The sequence below is a fragment of the Lonchura striata genome, chromosome 12 (genome assembly GCF_046129695.1).
Source record: "Lonchura striata isolate bLonStr1 chromosome 12, bLonStr1.mat, whole genome shotgun sequence".
Lineage (NCBI taxonomy): Eukaryota > Metazoa > Chordata > Aves > Passeriformes > Estrildidae > Lonchura > Lonchura striata.
Genome location: NC_134614.1, coordinates 10,500,404 through 10,519,158, shown reverse-complemented (window position 1 = coordinate 10,519,158; position 18,755 = coordinate 10,500,404). Strand labels below are relative to the sequence as shown.

Genomic DNA, 18,755 nt, shown 5'->3' with positions numbered 1-18,755 from the left:
GTCAGCACATTACAGGCTCACAATGGGCTCTGAGGGATGAGAGGGAGAAGGGTGTCTGGCCTCTGCAGCACTGGCTGCTGGTCCTTCCAATTTAGCTCCAAGGGCAGTCTTCTAATTACAGTCTGGCTGCTGAAGCCCAGGCCCATCAGTAGGATGGACAGTGCAGGCCCAACACAAAGCACAAATAGAAAAAGGGCAGGCTGCTGGTTGACAGAAATAGTAAACTCTTCCCAGCCCCTGGCCTAGCTGAGCAGTGCTGCAGCAAGCACAGGCATCAACATGGGGTCCCAGGATACTCTCCCCACCTACTGCCCTAACTGGAGAACTGCTTTCATGAGCAATCTCCAAAAAATCTGCTCCTCTCCTCTTCCTTGTTCTCCCAGTTCCTTTCCATCCCGTCTTCTGGTCTAGCAATAGGGCTGGAAGTGCCTCGTGGAAGCAGAGCCAAAGGCAGGGGAACACAGATGCTCCCTGGGAAGCACCAGGAGCCTGAGGGACAATTCCCAGCTTCAACTGATCCTCCCTCTTTATAAAGCCCTTTTCCTCAGCACTTTTAAGCACACAGGCAACACCAAGCATTTTGGTATTTAATCCTGGTGTTTTGTGGGATGGGCTTGGTCCTGGAATCCATTTTGTAACTCTGTCAGCAAGGCAGGCTGTCACCTGTCCCCCACTGCTTTGTCAGCGATGTACCTGCCAGGAGATGGCAAGGCCAGGATGCAGAACAGTCTCCAAAGATAAGGATGGGTTGGTTACCTGGTGGCACAGGGGCAACACAGGGAAGAGTCAGAGAGCCAGGCTGAGGCTGAGCCAGCAGCTCTGTGCAGCACTGACCAAACTGGCTGGGGCATCCCTCAACCAAGGTGAACCTCAGAGCTCCCAGTCAGAGTGGGAGTCAGAGTTTCATCTATCCATTACTTCCCCAGGATATTATTCTCAATTTTTTACTTCAGGACCTACCCAACAATAATCCTCTCCTCCTCCAAAAAGAGGGCTCTGTCAATAACTGGCTTCACACCTCTGTAATAAAAAGTGAAAACACACAGGCTGTGTCAGATTGTATAGGGAGAGGGGGATGGAGAAAGTGAGCGGAAAGGTGAGCTCATGGTACAGCCACCCTAAAGCTTTTATGTACTCCAAGGCCAAGTGCCCAGCTCCCAGGACCTGGAGAGCTCAGAGCAGTACAGCTGGCAGCTTTTGGAAATTGGACACAAAGCCTCAGTGAATCTGGAGCCCTCCCATACTCCTGTGACCTTCCCATCTCACTGACCTGGGGAGCAGCAGCAATCCCAGGCTGGCAGGGCCAATCTTCTTTGTGAGACAACTACTCAAGTGACACTCCACTGCTGTCAGTGCCTTGGCACCAGGATGCAAGCAGACCTCATCTTCTGGGATCTTTAAAATTCAGCCTTGCAAAGCTCTTAGGATCAAAGTGCAGCTCTCCCTCAACAATTTAACTGTGTTCTAAAACATTCCTCTCTTGAGATCACCTCAGCTCACTGAATTACCAGGTTAAATCACCTGCAACATAAAGGGGATGAAGGTATATTTAACTTTAAAACTGTTCCCTAAAATCAAGGGTCTGCTCACAGTAGGCAGTGAGAAAGCCCAAAGGGTATTTACTAAAAGCTAGAACTAGAGAAGTCTGGTCCAATCCACTCATCTTAAAAGATGTACTCTGGATCAGACTAAAACTTTTTTGGGCTATGCAAAGCTTGACTCAAGTTCTAGATGATCCCTGTTCTGCTGACACCACACAAAGAGTGATACCAATACACCTAGTCTTACACCCAGATCAAAGCACTAGTTCATTCCCAAATCTTGGAGCCTCTAATGAGGACTGCTGGACTGCCCCAATCACTCCATGAGGCTTGGCTGCCTGCCCAGCAGGCAGTGAGCACTACAAGCCCACTGTCTGTCATCCAAGAGTGCAAACCTTTCTCAAACTACAGATTGGCTCAGGCTCTCCAGGTCAATGCTGGCACCTTCATGAGGGGCTTCAAACCAGCTTCTCTACAGTTCAGACTCTGGGCAAAAACCTCAGACCACCAACAGGTCTCTGCTGACCATAAGTAGAGCACCCAGCCCTCTCAGGAGATGAGGACAGCAAGGTATCAGGACTCAGAGGACACAGCCATCTCCTGTTACATTAAATGTGTGGTGGGAAGAACAGCACCACTAACACGCCACGTAAATCAGTCATCTAAATTAGAATACACAAATCCACTCCAGAAAAGTTTAATGTGGGTTCCTGGGGCATCATATTCTAAAAAAAAAACCAAAACAAAAACCAAAACAAGCAAAAAAAAACCAAACCCACAAAAACACCACCAAAACAAACAAAAAAAAAGCCAAACCAAAATACAGTACAAAGAAAAAAGGCAAACAGAATTCCCCAGTATTTAAAATAATGAAATGTATCAAAGCTCCATCTGTTACAAGGCTGCACATCATAGCAGCTGCTGGAGGAAGCAGTACCAGCCTGAGGACCAGGAGGCTTCAACCCCTGGAGATAGCCTGGAATAAGCAGCACCCAACCAGAAAACCTGGCTCCTTAGGGAACTAGTAAGACTCCTTGAAAGGAAAAGGGCAGAACTCTGTGGAGCAGTGAGCTGCCCAAGATCCTTGCTGGGAGATGAACCAGACTGGCTGATCCCACAGTGCTGAAGCTCTGTGAGAGCACATATCCTGGGAGGAGTGGTACCTTCCAGCAGATTCCACCAACTGCATGCCAAAACCTACTCCTCTGAGCAATCCTGGTATGAGAGGAAGAAGAGCCATTACAACAGCCAGTCAGGTGACCAGGAAGGGATTGAGACACACCATGCTATTAGCTGGGAACAGAAACAAGCAATGGATCTCAAGTTGAGGTCAGCCCAGTACAGACACAGTGCCAGGGATGTCTGTGGTACCCCCTGTGTCCCATTCAGTCTTTGGATTGAAGAATTTTAGCGTAATTTAGGCAAGAACCTCCGCTGGTCTCTGCCTCAACCCCATTCCATTCAAAGCAGGGCCAGCTTCAACATCCAGTTAGTTCAGGGCCTTCTCCAGATAAATACTGAGTTATCTCCAATGATGGAGATCTCAGGACTCCAGCACATCCACAGTAAGCAATGCATGGGCCATGGCAGTACTTCTGATGTATTTGGGCTACAGAGCAGCCACCTTGGAGCCAAGGAAGAGCTGCTTTCCTTCCATCTATCAATCCTCGTGACAACAGTCTAATTTGATATGGCCCCTTCACCTAAGGGCTGTGACCAATGGTTGTTCCACTCCACTGCAGGGCTGCTACAAATCACCCTTTTCCACAGGTACTATGCTCCAAAGGCAGCCATATCTCCCTGATGTGCAGCCCAATCTGACAGTAACCATGAGAACTGAGGGAAAAGCTGGAGGAGCACTTATTCAAACAGTGGAAAACAGAGATTCCTATGGAAAACAAAACTGTGTGCTCGGAGGAGGACCTACATCAACAAAGAACCAGCTGATATCAGACAGCCTCAAAAATATAACAAACATTAAGTAACTCAGGTGCTCAATAAACACTGCAGGCATCACAGTGCCATCATGAAGAAGCTAAGATTACAGCTGGAGAATATACCAAGACATTTAAAGCCTGCTGGGAAGCAATAAAACCTTTGCTGACACAATTCCATGGACTCCCCAACAAATGTTAAATATGAACAGTGAACCTGCAGATCTAGATGCCTGCTGAAAAACTGAGATAAATAGAGGAGTGGTGGGAAGGGCTGAGAGACTTCCTTCTCCTTGCCACTTTCCTTGCAGAGAAGAGAAACACCTCTTCCCAGGTGCTGGCAAAGGGCCCTCTCCTGTGGCATGTGCACCACACCAGGTGAGCCTGCTGTCCCCACACTGCCCTGACATGTGCACATGTAAAGGCTGAGACACCCTCCAGACCATAGAAATCACCCGATTTTCTGCTGTGATCCCAGCAGGAGCACAAAGGACCCCAAAAGCCGGTGAGGTGCCTCCAGGAGCTGACAACAGCCTGGCCCACAGCCCGTGTGGTACAGCCCCCACGCGTGGGGAGGAACGTGTGCCCAAACCCCGTGGGTCAGGCGGATGGAAGGGCAGGCTCTGGACATCCAGGACGGTGGCAGGGAGCCGGGCATCCCGCGGCCCGGCCCCAGGCAGGCACGCAGAGAGCAGTCAGGGCAGGAGCACAGCGGTTTATTGGCAACACGAGCAGAGGCGGCGGCGGTGGCGGCGGGCCCCGAGCGGGGTGAGGGGCGGCGGTGCTGGGGCCGCCCCGGGCCTATGTCAGCGTCTCTCCCTTGGTGACCTACGGGAAAAGGAAAAGCCTCAAGCAGGGCCCGCCCCGGGCCCGGCCCGCACCCGGCCCACCGCCCCGCTGCTCACCCGGGCTTCGATGTACTCGATTCTCCGCTCCAGCGCCGTCAGCTTCTCGTTGAGGGTGGCCAGCCGGGACCGGCACGACATGTCTGCGGGGAGGCGGCAGTGAGACACCGCGGGCCGCCGCACGGCCCGGCCCGGCCCGCCCGCAGCCCCCGCCCCGCGCCCTCACCGAAAGAGTTGAGGAAGTCCGCGATTTTCTTGATGGAGCTGGTGATCACCTCGATGTACTCGCGGTTGGCCCAGTCCTGGTGGATCTCCCGCTGCACCGGGTCCTCCTGCACCGACATGGCCGCCGCCGCCGCCGCGCCTGCGCGGAGCCGCGCCCCGCCCGGCGCCCGCCGCCTCAGGGCCGCGCTGCCGCGGCGCCCGGCCCGGCCCCGCCGCGCTCCTCCTCCTCCGCGTCGCTGCCGCTCGGCTCCTGCGGGACGCGCCCGTCAGCCCCGCCGCTGCACCCCGCCCGCCCCCGCCCGCGACAGGCGCAGCCCCTCAGTACCTCCTCCACAGGGCCCTCCGCCGAGTCCTCCGAGTCCTCATCCGAGCCTCTCTCCTCAGAGGCCTGAGTCAAAATTTCTTCTCCCTAAGTTGAACACAAGATCTGTACTGAGTGCATGTGAAGCGGCCAAAGCGTGTCAGGGCGGGATGGAAGAAAAGGGCATTTTGTTGTCTTCTTAAATAAAAAGTTTTAGAGTTAAAAAAAGTCAGGTCTTGTTTAACTGTCCTACTTGTACAGTGAGGTGAAGAGCCAGAAATGGCTTCTTTTAAAGCCACACATGAAAGTGTGTGAAGATGTTCAAGTGACCTTTATCTCTTCCCTCTTGTGCATGTATAGTTCTTGCCACGGAACAGCCAAAAAATCCCTGTACCTCTTAAGTATGACCAAACCTGACCCTTAATGCAAGAGCCTAGAGATGCAGACTCAATCTTGAAATAAAATGCTTCTTTCTCTTCACTAGACATGACTGTACTATGGTCATGCTGAATCTGGCCTTTTAGCTTTACCCACACAGAAGGGGAGAGTTAGGGTTGTCTGGACAAGGTCAGCACTGTCCTCTCCCAGATTTTAATTGCCCCAGGCAGGGCAGTGATTCTCACCTGAAGATCCCGATTTTTGAGGATGCCGACCCAGAAGGCCTCCTGGCAGTGGTTGAATGCCAGCATTGCCTTCACTCTGTACACAAATTGTTCCAGGGACTTCTTCAACAAAGGCACATGGTTGGTCAGTCCAATGTCTTGGTGAATCTATGCAACAGTAAAATGTGATGAGGATTGATTCTTGCATAAGTGTTCTGGCTGTTTAAAAGACTTTGGCTATCAGGTGGGATGGACATGACCCCCACAAAGCTTGCCCAGATGACATCACTTCTTGGCCAAATTATAGCTATTGTTAAAAAATAAAGCTCAGATCAGTATTTTGTCTAAACTGATCCTTTACAACAATGCAAATATCCACATTCACCTGGATGAAAATACAAGAAGCCTGGTTTTGTCTTGAACTCTAGACAGAAGCTAGTAACTGCTCTGCTGAATTCCCAAGCTCAGAAAAGAAAAAATGAGAAAGGTGTTGAATACACCCACTTCCATCACCTTTTCTTGCTCAGTGCCTCAAGCAGCTCCTTTACGTGGAATGTGTGTGCACTATAATCTCCAAAGCCAGCTTCTCTGGAGGAAAGAAGCACTGGGTTTTGGAGAACTAGGACAGGAGGAACAGATGGAGTTTCTGTAAGCAAAAACCACCAGAGGAAGGGCAGCTATGCCAGGTATCCTAAGAGATTTAGCTCTGGGTGAGCATCTCCTGCTAGGCTTCAATCTGCATTGCTAAGTCATTGCTAAACCAGAAATCCTGTCAACCTGCCAAGACCTGCATAATAATTTTGTTTGTAAGTATTTTCTTCTTTCATGAGAATACTTTGTAATCTTATGGGATTAAGATGCTCTCATTAGCTGTACTCTGAATTCAGGTCACCTGCATTTCTTGGAAGAGTTCAACATGCCTGGGCAGAGGGACGCTGCTTTGCTTCAAGTTCTGCCAGCAGGGAATGGGAAACTGATTACCAACAGCAAGCTGTTCTCTAGCCTATGTAATAGGCAGGAGCTAGCAATCATCAGCACTAATCAGAACCAAATCAGCAGAACCCTTACTAATGACAACAATCAACACTCACAGTGCTCCCTGGGCCCTGGAACCTGCCCCACAGCGTGCAGGCAGTTTGGAGACTCAACAAAGTACAGCACTGGCAAAAATCTGTCTTCAGAAACTGTCCACATGCCCAGGGTTAGATATGTAAACAGCAAAGAGGCTTGGTGTGAAAGGGAAAATGACAAATACTTAGGAATACTTAGGAATTCTCAGGTGAAGCTGACTGCTGTTGTCTGCTGTGTAATACTCTTTGAAGACACACTGAGGGAGAGTGACAAATCCTAGGTCACATTGCACGATGGGTTAGCAAGCATCCCTGAGGTTTGTGTGAAAGTGAAATCAAGGTTGGTTTAACAAATGTTGGTGTCAATTCCTCTTCAAACAAGTATAGAATATTCACTGCATACATTTATTTGCCCCAGATTCACTTTCTGCCCTCTCATTTTTGCAAAATTATTTGGCACAGAGACCTGTACCAGAGAAGTGGTAGAACACAGGTGTTCAACTGCAGCTCTGTGCTAACAGGGACCATGGGACACAGCACTTGAACATGCTGGTCAAAGATAATATGAAAGGCTGCAATGCTGTGATCCTGTTAACAAGGTGAATTGTGACTTCAAAGCAGACATAAGTATTTCACTTTCAAACATTAGAACTTGTTAGCATTGTCAGGGTTTGTGCCAGCTTTCACTTCTCACCCTGTCCTGAGAGGTGCAACAGCATGTTCTGATCTTCAGCTAAATATCTATGCTCCTGATGCCAGCTCTTGTCTAAATGGGTAACAAATCTGGCTTGGGAGCATGCTGGTAGCTGGCTTTCTCCCTTCAACTACTTTGGCAAATCTCCCTTCTTGGACAAGTGTTTGTGAACCTTTTAGGAGCCAGGAACAAAGCAGCACATATGAAGTTCTTTCTGTCTCCTTCTGTGTGATTCTCTCTTGCAAAAAGCACTATCTTCCACACTGTAAGCAAAGTTCTAATCCTCTCCCTCCTTCCTGCCCCGTCTCCCACAGACAGACTCTGTTACCACCATCCTCCTTCTCCCTTTGCCCTCACCAACATAACATAAAAGCCATCTCAATAGGACTTTGAGCAGGGTTTTTCCCCATCCACCTGCTGTTGCTGACTCTTCTGACTCACAAGGCTGTTCATCTTTGGCAAAGCTTCTCTCCTAAATTATCAATCTGGCATTTGTACTTTGTTCAAGGTCTCCAAGATCTTAGCTTGTGTTCTCAGAAACAACCTCTTACAGATACCCAACAACTAAACATGTCCAAAACCCCTGTGTTAAAAAATATTATGCCAACCTGACATAACATCCAAGTCAGCCACATTCTAGAATAAATGCTTCAACTTTTGGGCCATTAAACAAGGCTATTTCACCTTCTCTCAGAGTTTTTGCTTGCACAGACATTGCTGGAAGCATGCAAGTAGAACCTGCAAATGCCCTGGAAAAGCAGTGGAAGGGAAATAATACCATCCTTAGGACAAGAGTTTGTGCTGCAATTGGAACTTATCTTACCTTGGAATGGCCACACATGTGATGAAGTTGTCTGGTACTCATTTGCAAGGTTTTCAGCAAACTCTGCACATCATCCTGCAATAAATAAGCAGATCAGCAAATCATTCTCAAAGGCCTTTTCAATAGGGAAACAAGAATATTGAAACAACCTTAGTCCTAGCAGTCCTTTCAAAGGGTTATGGGATAGAGGTAGGATGCATGTGTACAGGAAGTGTCAGTCATGGTTCCCAACTGGCTGCAGCCAGTTCTGTTCCCAGGATTACCGTGTGCTTTTTAAAGCTGTGGTCCAGGAGAGGCATGGCAAGCTTCAGAAATGCTTCTACAAAGAGGCGGCCATACTATAAAAGAGAGAAATATATCAGCAAGCAAATTTAAACTCCTTATCAAAGAACTATCACAAGGTCAGATGAGAGAATGATACAATCTTCCAAGCTACCCCAGAGACTGTTCTTTCTTAGAAGAAGATTATATTCATGTGAATACTGTACATATGTGCTGTACTGGGATATACAGGATCAATAAAGGGTCCCACTTTAATCACTGCAAAGGAAGGACAAGGTCTCATCATTGTAAACATCCCTGGTTTTATCCATCAGGCATCTGGGAGTAACACTGAACTACATGCAAAATGTTAGAATCACTACACATATATATGTATAGCAAGGTGTAAGGAACACAGTATCTGCTTCTTCTAGAGAATCCAGTACCCACTCTACTGCACTAGAGGCAATCATTCAAGAAAGCTGGTACTTAAACTGCTCTCTTCAGCTATCTTGAATTTTTGCTTACCTTCAGGCAGATGTTGAGTACAGGCCTGCTGTCAAATACCTACATGGACAAGAGGAAAAATGAGTCAGATCAGTCCACAAGTCTAAAGAAAACCATGTAAGCACAGCACCCAATTAAAAACAGCCCTTCATGGCACACCCCTGTGAATGTGTGAACATCCATTCTCATGTTTCAGCAGGAACACCACATAAGCACATGAACTGTAGTGGCTCTCAGGTGGAAGCCCTTGGCAGGATTGCTGTTCAGTGATCTAAGGTGCCTCTTTTGCAGATGGCACAAAATTATCTCAACAAGTCTAAAGTTCTTAATAGTTTGGAACTCAAGACACCCAAGCCCAGCTGATGGGCAAATAATTACATAATAGACAAAGCAAAACTGAGATGGGCAAAATAATGTGAAGGTAACCCTGGTCCTGCTGTGGACTAAACTGAACTTAGACAAAACTGAACTAAGTAGTCCAGCTCTACCCTTTATGCTCTCCAAAGGCATCTGGATCACAGGTAGTACTCCAGTGAATGCTGCTGTATAGAAAAACCTGGGCTTGACAATTATCACTTCAGATATGTAAAAATAAACAGTAATGGTCAACCTAAGCAAGGAGAAAAGTGGAGCTGTACCTGTCATCTTCTGGCCCAAACAGCATCATACTCAAGAGACACTAAATGAAGCAGCTCCATAACTGACAGAAGGGGTTATTTCATCCAGTGAGACTGGGCACAGATTATAACTGGCTTTAATTATCACCTCCAGGTTGTTCCACTAGTCAGTCACACTTCATGTTTTTCCCCAGTGCTCCTCAGCTTGGAATCACCAGGCCTTACTGAGAATATGGATGCAGAGACAGAAAAACAGCCAGAACCTGACCTTGACCAAGTTAATGAGGATGTGGAAATTCCGCACAGCGATGTTCCAGCGCAGCAGCTTCTCCAGTTGCACCTACAAGATGCAAGGGGACAATAACCCAAGAGGCTGCATTTCCTCTCACTTTGCTGGGTGTGCTTTCAGCATTTGCTGTACCCAAAGCACTGTTGTTGAAGACAAAGAAACAAAGCTTCACCACAAGCATATTTATCAGAGCAGAAGCACTCCATGGCAACTCTATCCTGATCAGTGGCTTTAAGTGCTGGGAGATAACTTGCTTGCTCTCAGAGCAGCTCTTGGTTGCAAAATAATGTTGTGCTCCCACACAGGTGTGCAGAACAACGGCACAGTTTAGTATTTTCCTGATTAATGCCTATTTTCTGCTTGCAGCTTCTGCTGGATTTGCTAGATTTTTGACATGGTGCAAATCAGGAAAAAAAGATGCTACTTTTATGTTACCCTGCATATCAATGCTATATACACCGATGAATGAAGGTGTCTGACTTCATTTCCTAGACAAAGTTCAGAAGTAAATTCCTTTCCAATTTATAAATCTTTCTTGTACTGTCCAGTTTAACTTTTCTTCCCCTTACAAAGTCCAGTGTATTCATATTCCTACCTCACTTGAGTCTGATGGTTTCCCAGCTGGAATGCTTTTCACTGAACTCTCCAGCTGAGCCATCATTACTCTGAAGAAAACTGGGAATGTCTGCCTATGGAGAAAATGAAAAAACTGAAAGTCAGCTCTGAGCATTTTGACAGGCTGTTTGTCACCAGAATGACGCAGAAGACTCAAAGGTTGCCCAGCTGGGCATCCTTCTCAGTAGGAAATCACACAAGATTGGCCCTAGGACTCATAAACAGGTATAGCCCAGCCCAATTGCCTAGACAGATGGAGAATCCTGGGAAGTCACTAGCACTTCCTCAGTGTGAATGACAGACACCACCACTTCCTTGTAGCTGTAGGGGTGCACAGTGGAAGGATTGCAGCTCTCAGCATAAGATGATTGTAGAAGTTTCAGAGTGCTTAAACTTTCTTCATCCCTGCTTCCAAATTCCTGTGCCGGGGCAGAAGCACCCTGAGTGTGTTTTCGCACACTGCATACCAGCCCAAATTGCCTACAGCCACCCCAGGCTTCTGAGGCTGACTTTTGGAGTGCTTTATACCACCACAGTAGCACAGAGACAACACACCTGATGACAGCAGTTCATTTTCCAGTTAAAGTGGCTCACAGCAATAAACTCAACATCATGTTAAGCACAGGACATTCCACTTTGGCATAAAGCTACCCCATGCTACCTGTTGCACAGTGCCAAAACAATGTTTACAAGTGTCCAGAGTAGCCACCACAGTACCAACATGAAACCACAATAGGCCATAAAATAAGAAAACTAAATATTTAAAAGCAGAAATTATCATTATGTATATCACAGAATTCAAAGTTTCTATTGCTACAATTACCTGGTTAGGGTAGGATAAGTAGAAGAACATCCATCTTTGGCAGAGTTCATCAGTTCAGGAACACCAACACTGGAGATTTCCTCTATGGCTTTCAGGATGTTATCTGTGTGCTCCAGGTAGACACTAAATCCAAAACCAACATAGATGATCAGTAGATACTACACAGAACGACACAAGGCCTTGAACACTGCCCTGCCTGAAACATGTGGCCTAAAACTGTCAAGCTCTTCCCTGCCAAAGTCAACCACATGCAGGAAACCCAAAGCACTACTTAAAACTGTCACAATGATGTCATTAAAAGCTACCATAATCTGAAACATACATGGATTCAGTATTCCCTCATTTTAGTATTTAGGAAGGACAGGCTGGGAAGAAGATGAGATGGAATTGCCCTTTATGAGAGAGAACACTCAAACAGTATGGGTGACATTGAAATGGCTGTCTGCTAGAGGAAACCTGGATCAGGAACAAGCCAACAAAGCTTTCTACAGAAAACCAGGAGTACCCCATGTTGCAGGCCCTGATGGGACAAGTTTGGCAGACTAATCACTGTGACACCTGCTGGAAGGACAGCCCAGCAGGGCATAAACAATCCAGGAGTCTCCTGGAGGCCATTGATGAGAACTTCCTGACACAAGTGACAGAGGACCTGATGAGGAAAGGTGCTCACCTCATACTTCACACTTTGAAGTGTGAGCTGGACCTCACACTTCAAACCATGAAAGAAACTAACTGTGCTTTAGAAACAGGGCTTTAGGCCAAGCTGTGCAAGCATGAGGGTTATGATTCAGAGGGGCCATTCCTCTGTAGCAACATTAATCACTAAAAAAAATGGTGTTTTGGTATGCCTAAGGGAACAGCTTGCGCCTTACCAGAGTAGGGTGTGCAGGGCACTGTTGAACTGGCTGCCCTTCTCTTGGTCTCCACTGGGCTTCACCCAGGACTGGCAGAGGAACTGCTTTGCTAGAGAAGCTGGGAAACATAAGAGATAACTTAGTGAAAAAAAAAAAAAAAATCCTTCTTCCATATAAAAGCAGCATGTTCAAATGATTTTTTGAAAGATCACAATATCACTACACCTCATGTGCCTGAACTTTCTAAGTCAGAATGCATTTTCCCTAAAAAGCTGCAAAGCCACAAGGACATATATGATGATAACAAAGTATTTGCACATCCAGGGTGTTCCTGGTCTGGAATACCTGTTCACATCAGATCCATGATCCGCCTCTGGCCACTTCTGACAAACTTAAACATTATGTTTGGCAGCTCCTTCAGTATGCCATTATTTGTTTTCAATTAGGCCATATGCAACCCTTAGGCTACCCATTTCTAGAAATGGAATTCCAACTACAAGTGACTTGGCCTTTTGGCCACTATAGTAATAAATGTGAACAGACAAGTTTAAAGTCTACAGATTTCTGAAATCAAAACTGCTAACAAACCTGCTTGTCTCTTGCAGAAATGTTTTAAACCAGGAAATGATTAGTTCAGATACGTTATATCCTGCCACACTCAGTCAGTCGTTCTCCCAGCGGGGGACTGTTTAAAATAGTAAAACTGTCTTGAAGGAGAGAACTTACAATTCTGTGTGGCTATGGGGACTGGAGAAGGACAAATTCTAGAGGTGTCTTAGTATGACAAGGAATGGCTGAGAGAGGCAACTGTCTGGAATCTTTATTTCAGTGTGAGCTGAAGTGGAGATCAAGTAGTTTTCTTGTATATTCCCTGCAATCATGTCTATCCTTTATCTGCTGTTTATCTTACATAATGGGTCCTAATCTATGAGAGAAGCTTTCTTAACTTAAAACATTTGTTGCATGGGGTTAAGAATTTAAAGGTTTTCCTCTCTCTGCCCTGTATTTGCAGCTCATTTCCATAAATTTTGGAAACTAGCTGTTACAGACATCTGTACTTACAGTAGGAAGTTACATCAGATCAAGTCTTTGATCACCCACCTCCATAACCAGTGATTAAACTGGTATCAACACTGAACAGCAGGCTCATGCTTAGAACTCCTAAAAGTTGTGAAGCTCTGATTTTTAAAAAACACCAGCTGAGAAAGCTGGATTCTTCCTGTCTGCATGTGACTGAGGCACAGGAGAAAAAATAACAATTATATTTACTTCTGTTCCCTTTATTAATGGCTAGGACTGTTCACTCAGTAAGATCACCAGGATGTGAAAGTGAAATCTCTCCCTTAAAAGGCAAAGACCACACAAAAACTCATCTGAGATGAGTGAATCTTCACATTACCCATTTTCTCCTTCTTCCAGCCAGACATGGGTTTCTCAGCAATGGCAATCAGGAGCTGAGTGAGGATATGGGCACAGTGGAAGCTGGGAACACTCTGCTGGAAATTCAGGAGGTACTGAAAACTCTCACTGGGGATGACAGGAAAGGGCAAAGGTAAAAAAAGTGCAGACAGGGTAATGTCTCAGACACACATAAATAAAAAGGAAGCATTAGATTATCTCAGATCCAAGGTCTCCATATCCCAGTGTTTTGTCTCTGGCAGTGCCCTTCCAAAGGGTTGTTTAGCAACAGCTTTATATACTGCTTTTGCCCAGTGCACCTGGTAAGCATTTTAACTCTGCAGAACACAGTAACTCCTGTAAATCTTACTAATCTCCTTGTCTCAAATAGCATACAAACAAATGAGACCCCACAGATTCATGCTTATTTTACAATTTTTGCTCCTTTAATGAAGTTTGACTACACTGCCATTCAGTTAAATACAAAGCTCTGTTTGAAGTGAATGTAGTCTCTACAAGAGCTTCCAAACACACATTTACCCATAATGCCCACACAAAACAGAGAAAAATCCCTGAAATTTGTTCATTTCAAACCTTGTGAAATATAGATTCTACCTTATCAGTTCCTCAAGAAGAAGAAACTCTGTCTCTCCTGGCTTTAGCCTGTCTGCAAGCACCTGGAGAGCTGACCTGAGCAAGCCACTATTTTCATGCTGAGAAAAACCATTCCTGAGGGGAGAAAAAATCCGGTTCATCATCAGATCAGAAGAGGTATCAGACGCAAATGCATATCTAAACCTATTTGGCAAGATGAAAAATAGAGAAGCTGGATACTCAAGATACGTCCTGCAATATGAAAGTTATAAAGGGACACAAAAAATTGAAAGCTCAATGGAAAGCATTGAGCACAAACAATATGAACTTTTCAGTTAGACTGCAGATCTAGCTTGGTGAGGAGAGGCCATTTCCCATAAGTGGAGGTGCATATGTACTAAGCCAATGGTATGTACACCTAAACCACAGGATGTATGACAGTGGCTGTGCAAATGCAGTGATCATGGGTGGTCACCTCCTGAACAGCTGGGAGGAGCCTAACAGGGGGAAAACTCTAGACATCTTCATTATATCTCTGAAGTCCCAGTGTCTGTGAGGATATATATATGTATGCTATAATATATATATATATAATATATATATGTATTCTATAAATATATATATATATAGCATATATATATATATATGTATGCTACAAATAATCAAATACATCCACATGCCAATTCTAAAGACTGAACAGGTAGACTAGATAATGGTAATGATAAAATGCACACAAGTTAATTAACAATAGGTAATGTAAGAGGCCTGACTAAACAAATGTAAAAAGAGCTGTAATTTGGTTGTTGAATTTTAGTAGCTGGACAGCTCACCTCAATACATATATGGCTGTCTGACCTGCAGCAAAACAGATTTTACACTGGACAGCAAAACTGATCTTGAGTTGTCTGGTACAAAAGTGATTTACAAGATAGGTGGACTCAGGAACAACCAACATTCACACTGGCTAAAAAGGAAATGACAAATCTGGGAATGGTCAGGAGTGGATCAGGAGCCCTCAGGCTCCAGTAGAGGACAACAGGAGGCAGACCTCAGACATCACTTTCTATGCAGTTACTACTGTTTATGAAGTACAACAAAGATAAAATGCTTTCTACATGCAAATGTAAATTGGGGTTTAGAAAGAAACTTTATGATACTATCCTGGACTATGTTAGCAGATGCAAGGAGAAAGAACAATGAATATGAAGAGCTCAGCTAATTGCTGTGCATTTCTCAGTTTAATGCAGAAGTCTGCAGGCTGCACAAGCATTTCTGAGTTGGATATTTATGAATCCAGCTTGAATGCATCAACAGCATTGGCTTTTAGCCAGCGAAATACACATTACTCCTTTCTCATTGGCAAAAGAAATTTTTCCATCACTCAGGATTTAGGCAGTGACAATTTAGCAAAGGATGAGGGGAAGGAAATGGGAAAGGATGGGTAAGAAAATCCAAGATTCCTAGGCAGACTAGAAATTGCACAACTAGGTGTATCAGCACTTACGCTGGCCTTGACCCAAAAGCCATTGATTGAATTCTACCAGTTCAGTGCTTCATCACCTACAGCTTTAGCACTGCTCAGAATCAGGCAATGAAGCCTGGCTTAACCAAGAAGTACTTAGAAGCCTCCACCCACTGCAGTGGGCTGTTTTTCATGGCTGACAGGCCTTTGGCAGGGTGCAAACACTTTAAAGAAAAGAAACAAGAAGAAGTAGCAATAAATAGGTACAACTGTGGACTTTTATTTTAAACTCACCAAGCAAATAAGGAGCGAAAAGTCAGTAACAGCAGTTGGTAGCAAGAGGACATCAGCTGGTGCTCCTGGATGTTCACTCCTGGTTCATCTTCTGCACCCTGATTTTGTACAGCTGCCTTTTATACAGATCAAATAATTCATTAAACACTATTCCAAACAAAGATAATGGCACAAGAATCCATTTCCATAAATTCCAGGTTTAAAAAACCTGAAGAAAACAAAGTCTCTTTTTCCCACAAACAAAATGAAAAGTATCTTTACAGTAGACAAAACTGTCCACTAACCTGGAAGTAGTTATGCATGTTCTCCATGTGCTTACACAATGGCTTGAGTAGATCAACCACACACATAGCAACTTCTTTGGGAGATCTCTGACACAGATGAGAAAAGCCAACATCCTTGTTGCCTCTTTCCTGCAGCAAACCCAAAATATAAAAGTTGCTTCATTAGCCTCTCTTGAGAATAACTTAAATTGCAACATCTTAGACTGCTGCCAGGCAGTGCAATTCCTGATGCCATACAGGGTCAGGAAGGGTCACAGGGTGGGAAAGTTGGCTTCTGCTGAACAAGCACCACCAACTCAGACAAGTGGATAATATTTGACTAAAAGAATAAAACTGACACACAGCTCTCTTACAGATTCATTTAGGTTGGATCAGAGAATCCAGCGCTTTACTGAAACACTAAAAGAGGACAGTCTCTGCATGTGGAAATTAAGATAGGTATAAAGACAAGGAGAAAGAGCAATGAATATGAAAAGCTCAGCCAATTGTTGTGCATTTCTCAGTTTAATGCAGTGGGACATGCATTTACTTTCCTCCTAAAGGCATTAGCAAGGAGTCCCTGTACTCAGAGGGGCTTCTAATGCAGAAAAAGCAGAAACATGTATGCAGCAGCTTCTGCTGGCTGCTGCAGCCATCTAGCCTGGCTAGCTTTGAACAGCACAGCCAGTCGCCCCAGGGAGGGCTAGGTAAAGGGTCACTTGAGTTTTGAGGCTACAAGATTTTCTCAGTTAAATACCCTTTCCTGAGTCATGCAGAGAACCAGATGCTGCAAACACTTCAGCAAGTGCAGTGTACCCAAGACTTTTGAAAGAGCAAGTGCTGCTCTGGCACACAGCTGGGTGTCACACTTCCATTTTACTAACAAGTGAAAATAATTCTGAAAAACATTTCTCAGTAAAGGCCTGGAAGCCCCTGATGTGCTCTGCCTCAGCCCAAGCCTGAACCCATAGCCCGCTGCTGTCCTTGCCTTTGGAAAGGGCACCCTCCTTGCGGAGCCCGAGGGCAGCACATGTTCCAGCTTCCAGCACAGGTCATCCAGAAGGAAGCAGAGCTCAGCAGGCCCCAGCTGCACAACTTCACGAGCCTGCAAGTAAAAGAACAGTCAATCCCAGGACCCAGATGTAACTGTAGTGCCTTGAAGCTCAAGTTTACCCTGTTTCCAGTGATGATTCCTGGATTAGTTAACCTCAGGAGGGACTTATTTGGTAGATGCTTGGTTTTATGCTCCCCCATGGCAGGTATGGGGCATTGGTTCTGGTTACTCAAAGCATAAAGCCATCTTGATGCTCTAAAGAGCTGAGGCAATGTCAGTACAACTTAAAAACTGAGAAAGAACAAATTTATATACATTGACATTGAAATAAGCTCCTAAAGATAAGAGGTTTAATCCCAGAGAGTCACAAAATTCACCGAGTAACAGTCAAGAAATAATGCCACATAGCCCAAGAGACTTGTCAAACAGTCTTCCAGTTGGCCTGTGACCTGCATGCACAGAGACATCTGTCTGCAAGGGCAGACCAGGCTGTGCCCCAGCCTGCCATGGCCTTTTCCCATTTCATACATTTACTGTAGCCTGACAAAATGAGACTCCAGGTGGAGTCAGCCTGCTTACAAAGAGGGTATTCACAAAATTAAGCACATTTGTTTTCCACAGCCATAGCAATGCCATTTTTACAAGCTCCCATATGATACACAGCACCCTGCTCATTGAAAGCGCCTCCATGACTCCAGTCCCACATTTGTGCTGTTTATGATCTCCTGATGCCTTGAGACACTTGAGTTTTTGCAATACAGGCTTTACTTTATGTCATGGATTCTTCTTGACAGGCAATACTTAGTGTATTTACCACCCTGTACCTTACCTGTGCTCAATATTAAAGCCCCTTTCTTTCCATTAGGTCTATGCATTTTATACAGTACCTTTCACCTTTTCTGCAATATTTACATTAGTTTTTAACATTACTCTATGACATTTCTGCTCTTCTCAGGAAAGCACTCTTTTTCTCAGTGCCTTGAAGTACTTCAGGCCAAATGTTCTCCTGGTCCCCAGCTCACAGCCCTGGACCAACACATCTTAACACCAACCTGTCACACACTTGATTGGAACAGGGAGGGCCAAGGCCCCTGAGAGAGGCCATTCCACAAAGCCTCATCAGTGTGGGCTTCAGGCTGCTCCACTCACCTCTGTGTGCATCTCTGTGTCCAGGACTGACTTTGTGAGCAGCCCACAGTGCAGCACAGTGAAGACCTCGAGGTCCAGTTCTCGGAAGTACGGGCGATAGCTCTGCAGCTGTGCCAGAGGATTTCCTGCCTCTCTGTCAGCAGCAGTCTGAAAAGGAAATTGCAGGAGAATGGCCTCTGCAGGGATCATTTACAAAATTCTGATGGCAGGCAGGTGCCAGAAAGCAGAACTGAATCACTGACTGTGATTAACTTTGGGATGAACAACCTCTCTCTCAAAGCTTTTGTTTATGCTTCTCTGGCATCTTCCCTGTTCTGGCTTCCTTGCAAGGCCCCAGGGCTGCACACCTACCTTGTCCAGCTCAGAGAGCTCTGTGTCAGGCTGGTTTCCCTCAGAACTGTCTTCTGCTTGAGAACGATCTGCAGAGCCAGCTTTGCTGCTATCAGCCTTCTTTTTCCTTCCTTAGACAACAACAATAAAAAAGCAACTTCAGAATCAAAGGCTACACACTGTGCTCAGCACTAGGCAGCACCTGCAGCC

At 45.6% G+C, this 18,755-nt stretch overlaps 2 protein-coding genes across 2 annotated transcripts in view; both read right to left on the bottom strand.

Moving 5' to 3' along the window:
* Window positions 1–4,170: 4,170 nt before the first annotated feature.
* Window positions 4,171–4,709, bottom strand: BRK1 (BRICK1 subunit of SCAR/WAVE actin nucleating complex). The gene is made up of 3 exons (XM_021533217.3): window positions 4,547–4,709; window positions 4,381–4,463; window positions 4,171–4,303 (listed from the first exon to the last, which is right to left on the bottom strand). Exons 1-3 carry the CDS (start codon window positions 4,662–4,664, stop codon window positions 4,277–4,279), a joined length of 228 nt encoding a protein of 75 aa, XP_021388892.1. The 5' UTR covers window positions 4,665–4,709; the 3' UTR covers window positions 4,171–4,276.
* Window positions 4,710–4,720: 11 nt separating this feature from the next.
* Window positions 4,721–18,755, bottom strand: part of FANCD2 (FA complementation group D2) — a 35,457-nt gene continuing 21,422 nt past the window's right edge. Inside the window, exons 28-44 of the mRNA XM_031505970.2 lie at window positions 18,567–18,676; window positions 18,216–18,362; window positions 17,001–17,117; window positions 16,034–16,162; window positions 15,750–15,865; window positions 14,015–14,128; window positions 13,401–13,528; window positions 12,020–12,119; window positions 11,148–11,270; window positions 10,305–10,398; window positions 9,689–9,760; window positions 8,825–8,863; window positions 8,299–8,373; window positions 8,036–8,110; window positions 5,470–5,616; window positions 4,871–4,954; window positions 4,721–4,795 (exon numbers count right to left, since the gene is read on the bottom strand). Of these exons, the coding sequence (XP_031361830.1) occupies window positions 4,721–4,795; window positions 4,871–4,954; window positions 5,470–5,616; window positions 8,036–8,110; window positions 8,299–8,373; window positions 8,825–8,863; window positions 9,689–9,760; window positions 10,305–10,398; window positions 11,148–11,270; window positions 12,020–12,119; window positions 13,401–13,528; window positions 14,015–14,128; window positions 15,750–15,865; window positions 16,034–16,162; window positions 17,001–17,117; window positions 18,216–18,362; window positions 18,567–18,676 (1,745 nt within the window). The remainder of the gene's footprint in view (window positions 4,796–4,870; window positions 4,955–5,469; window positions 5,617–8,035; window positions 8,111–8,298; window positions 8,374–8,824; window positions 8,864–9,688; window positions 9,761–10,304; window positions 10,399–11,147; window positions 11,271–12,019; window positions 12,120–13,400; window positions 13,529–14,014; window positions 14,129–15,749; window positions 15,866–16,033; window positions 16,163–17,000; window positions 17,118–18,215; window positions 18,363–18,566; window positions 18,677–18,755) is intronic.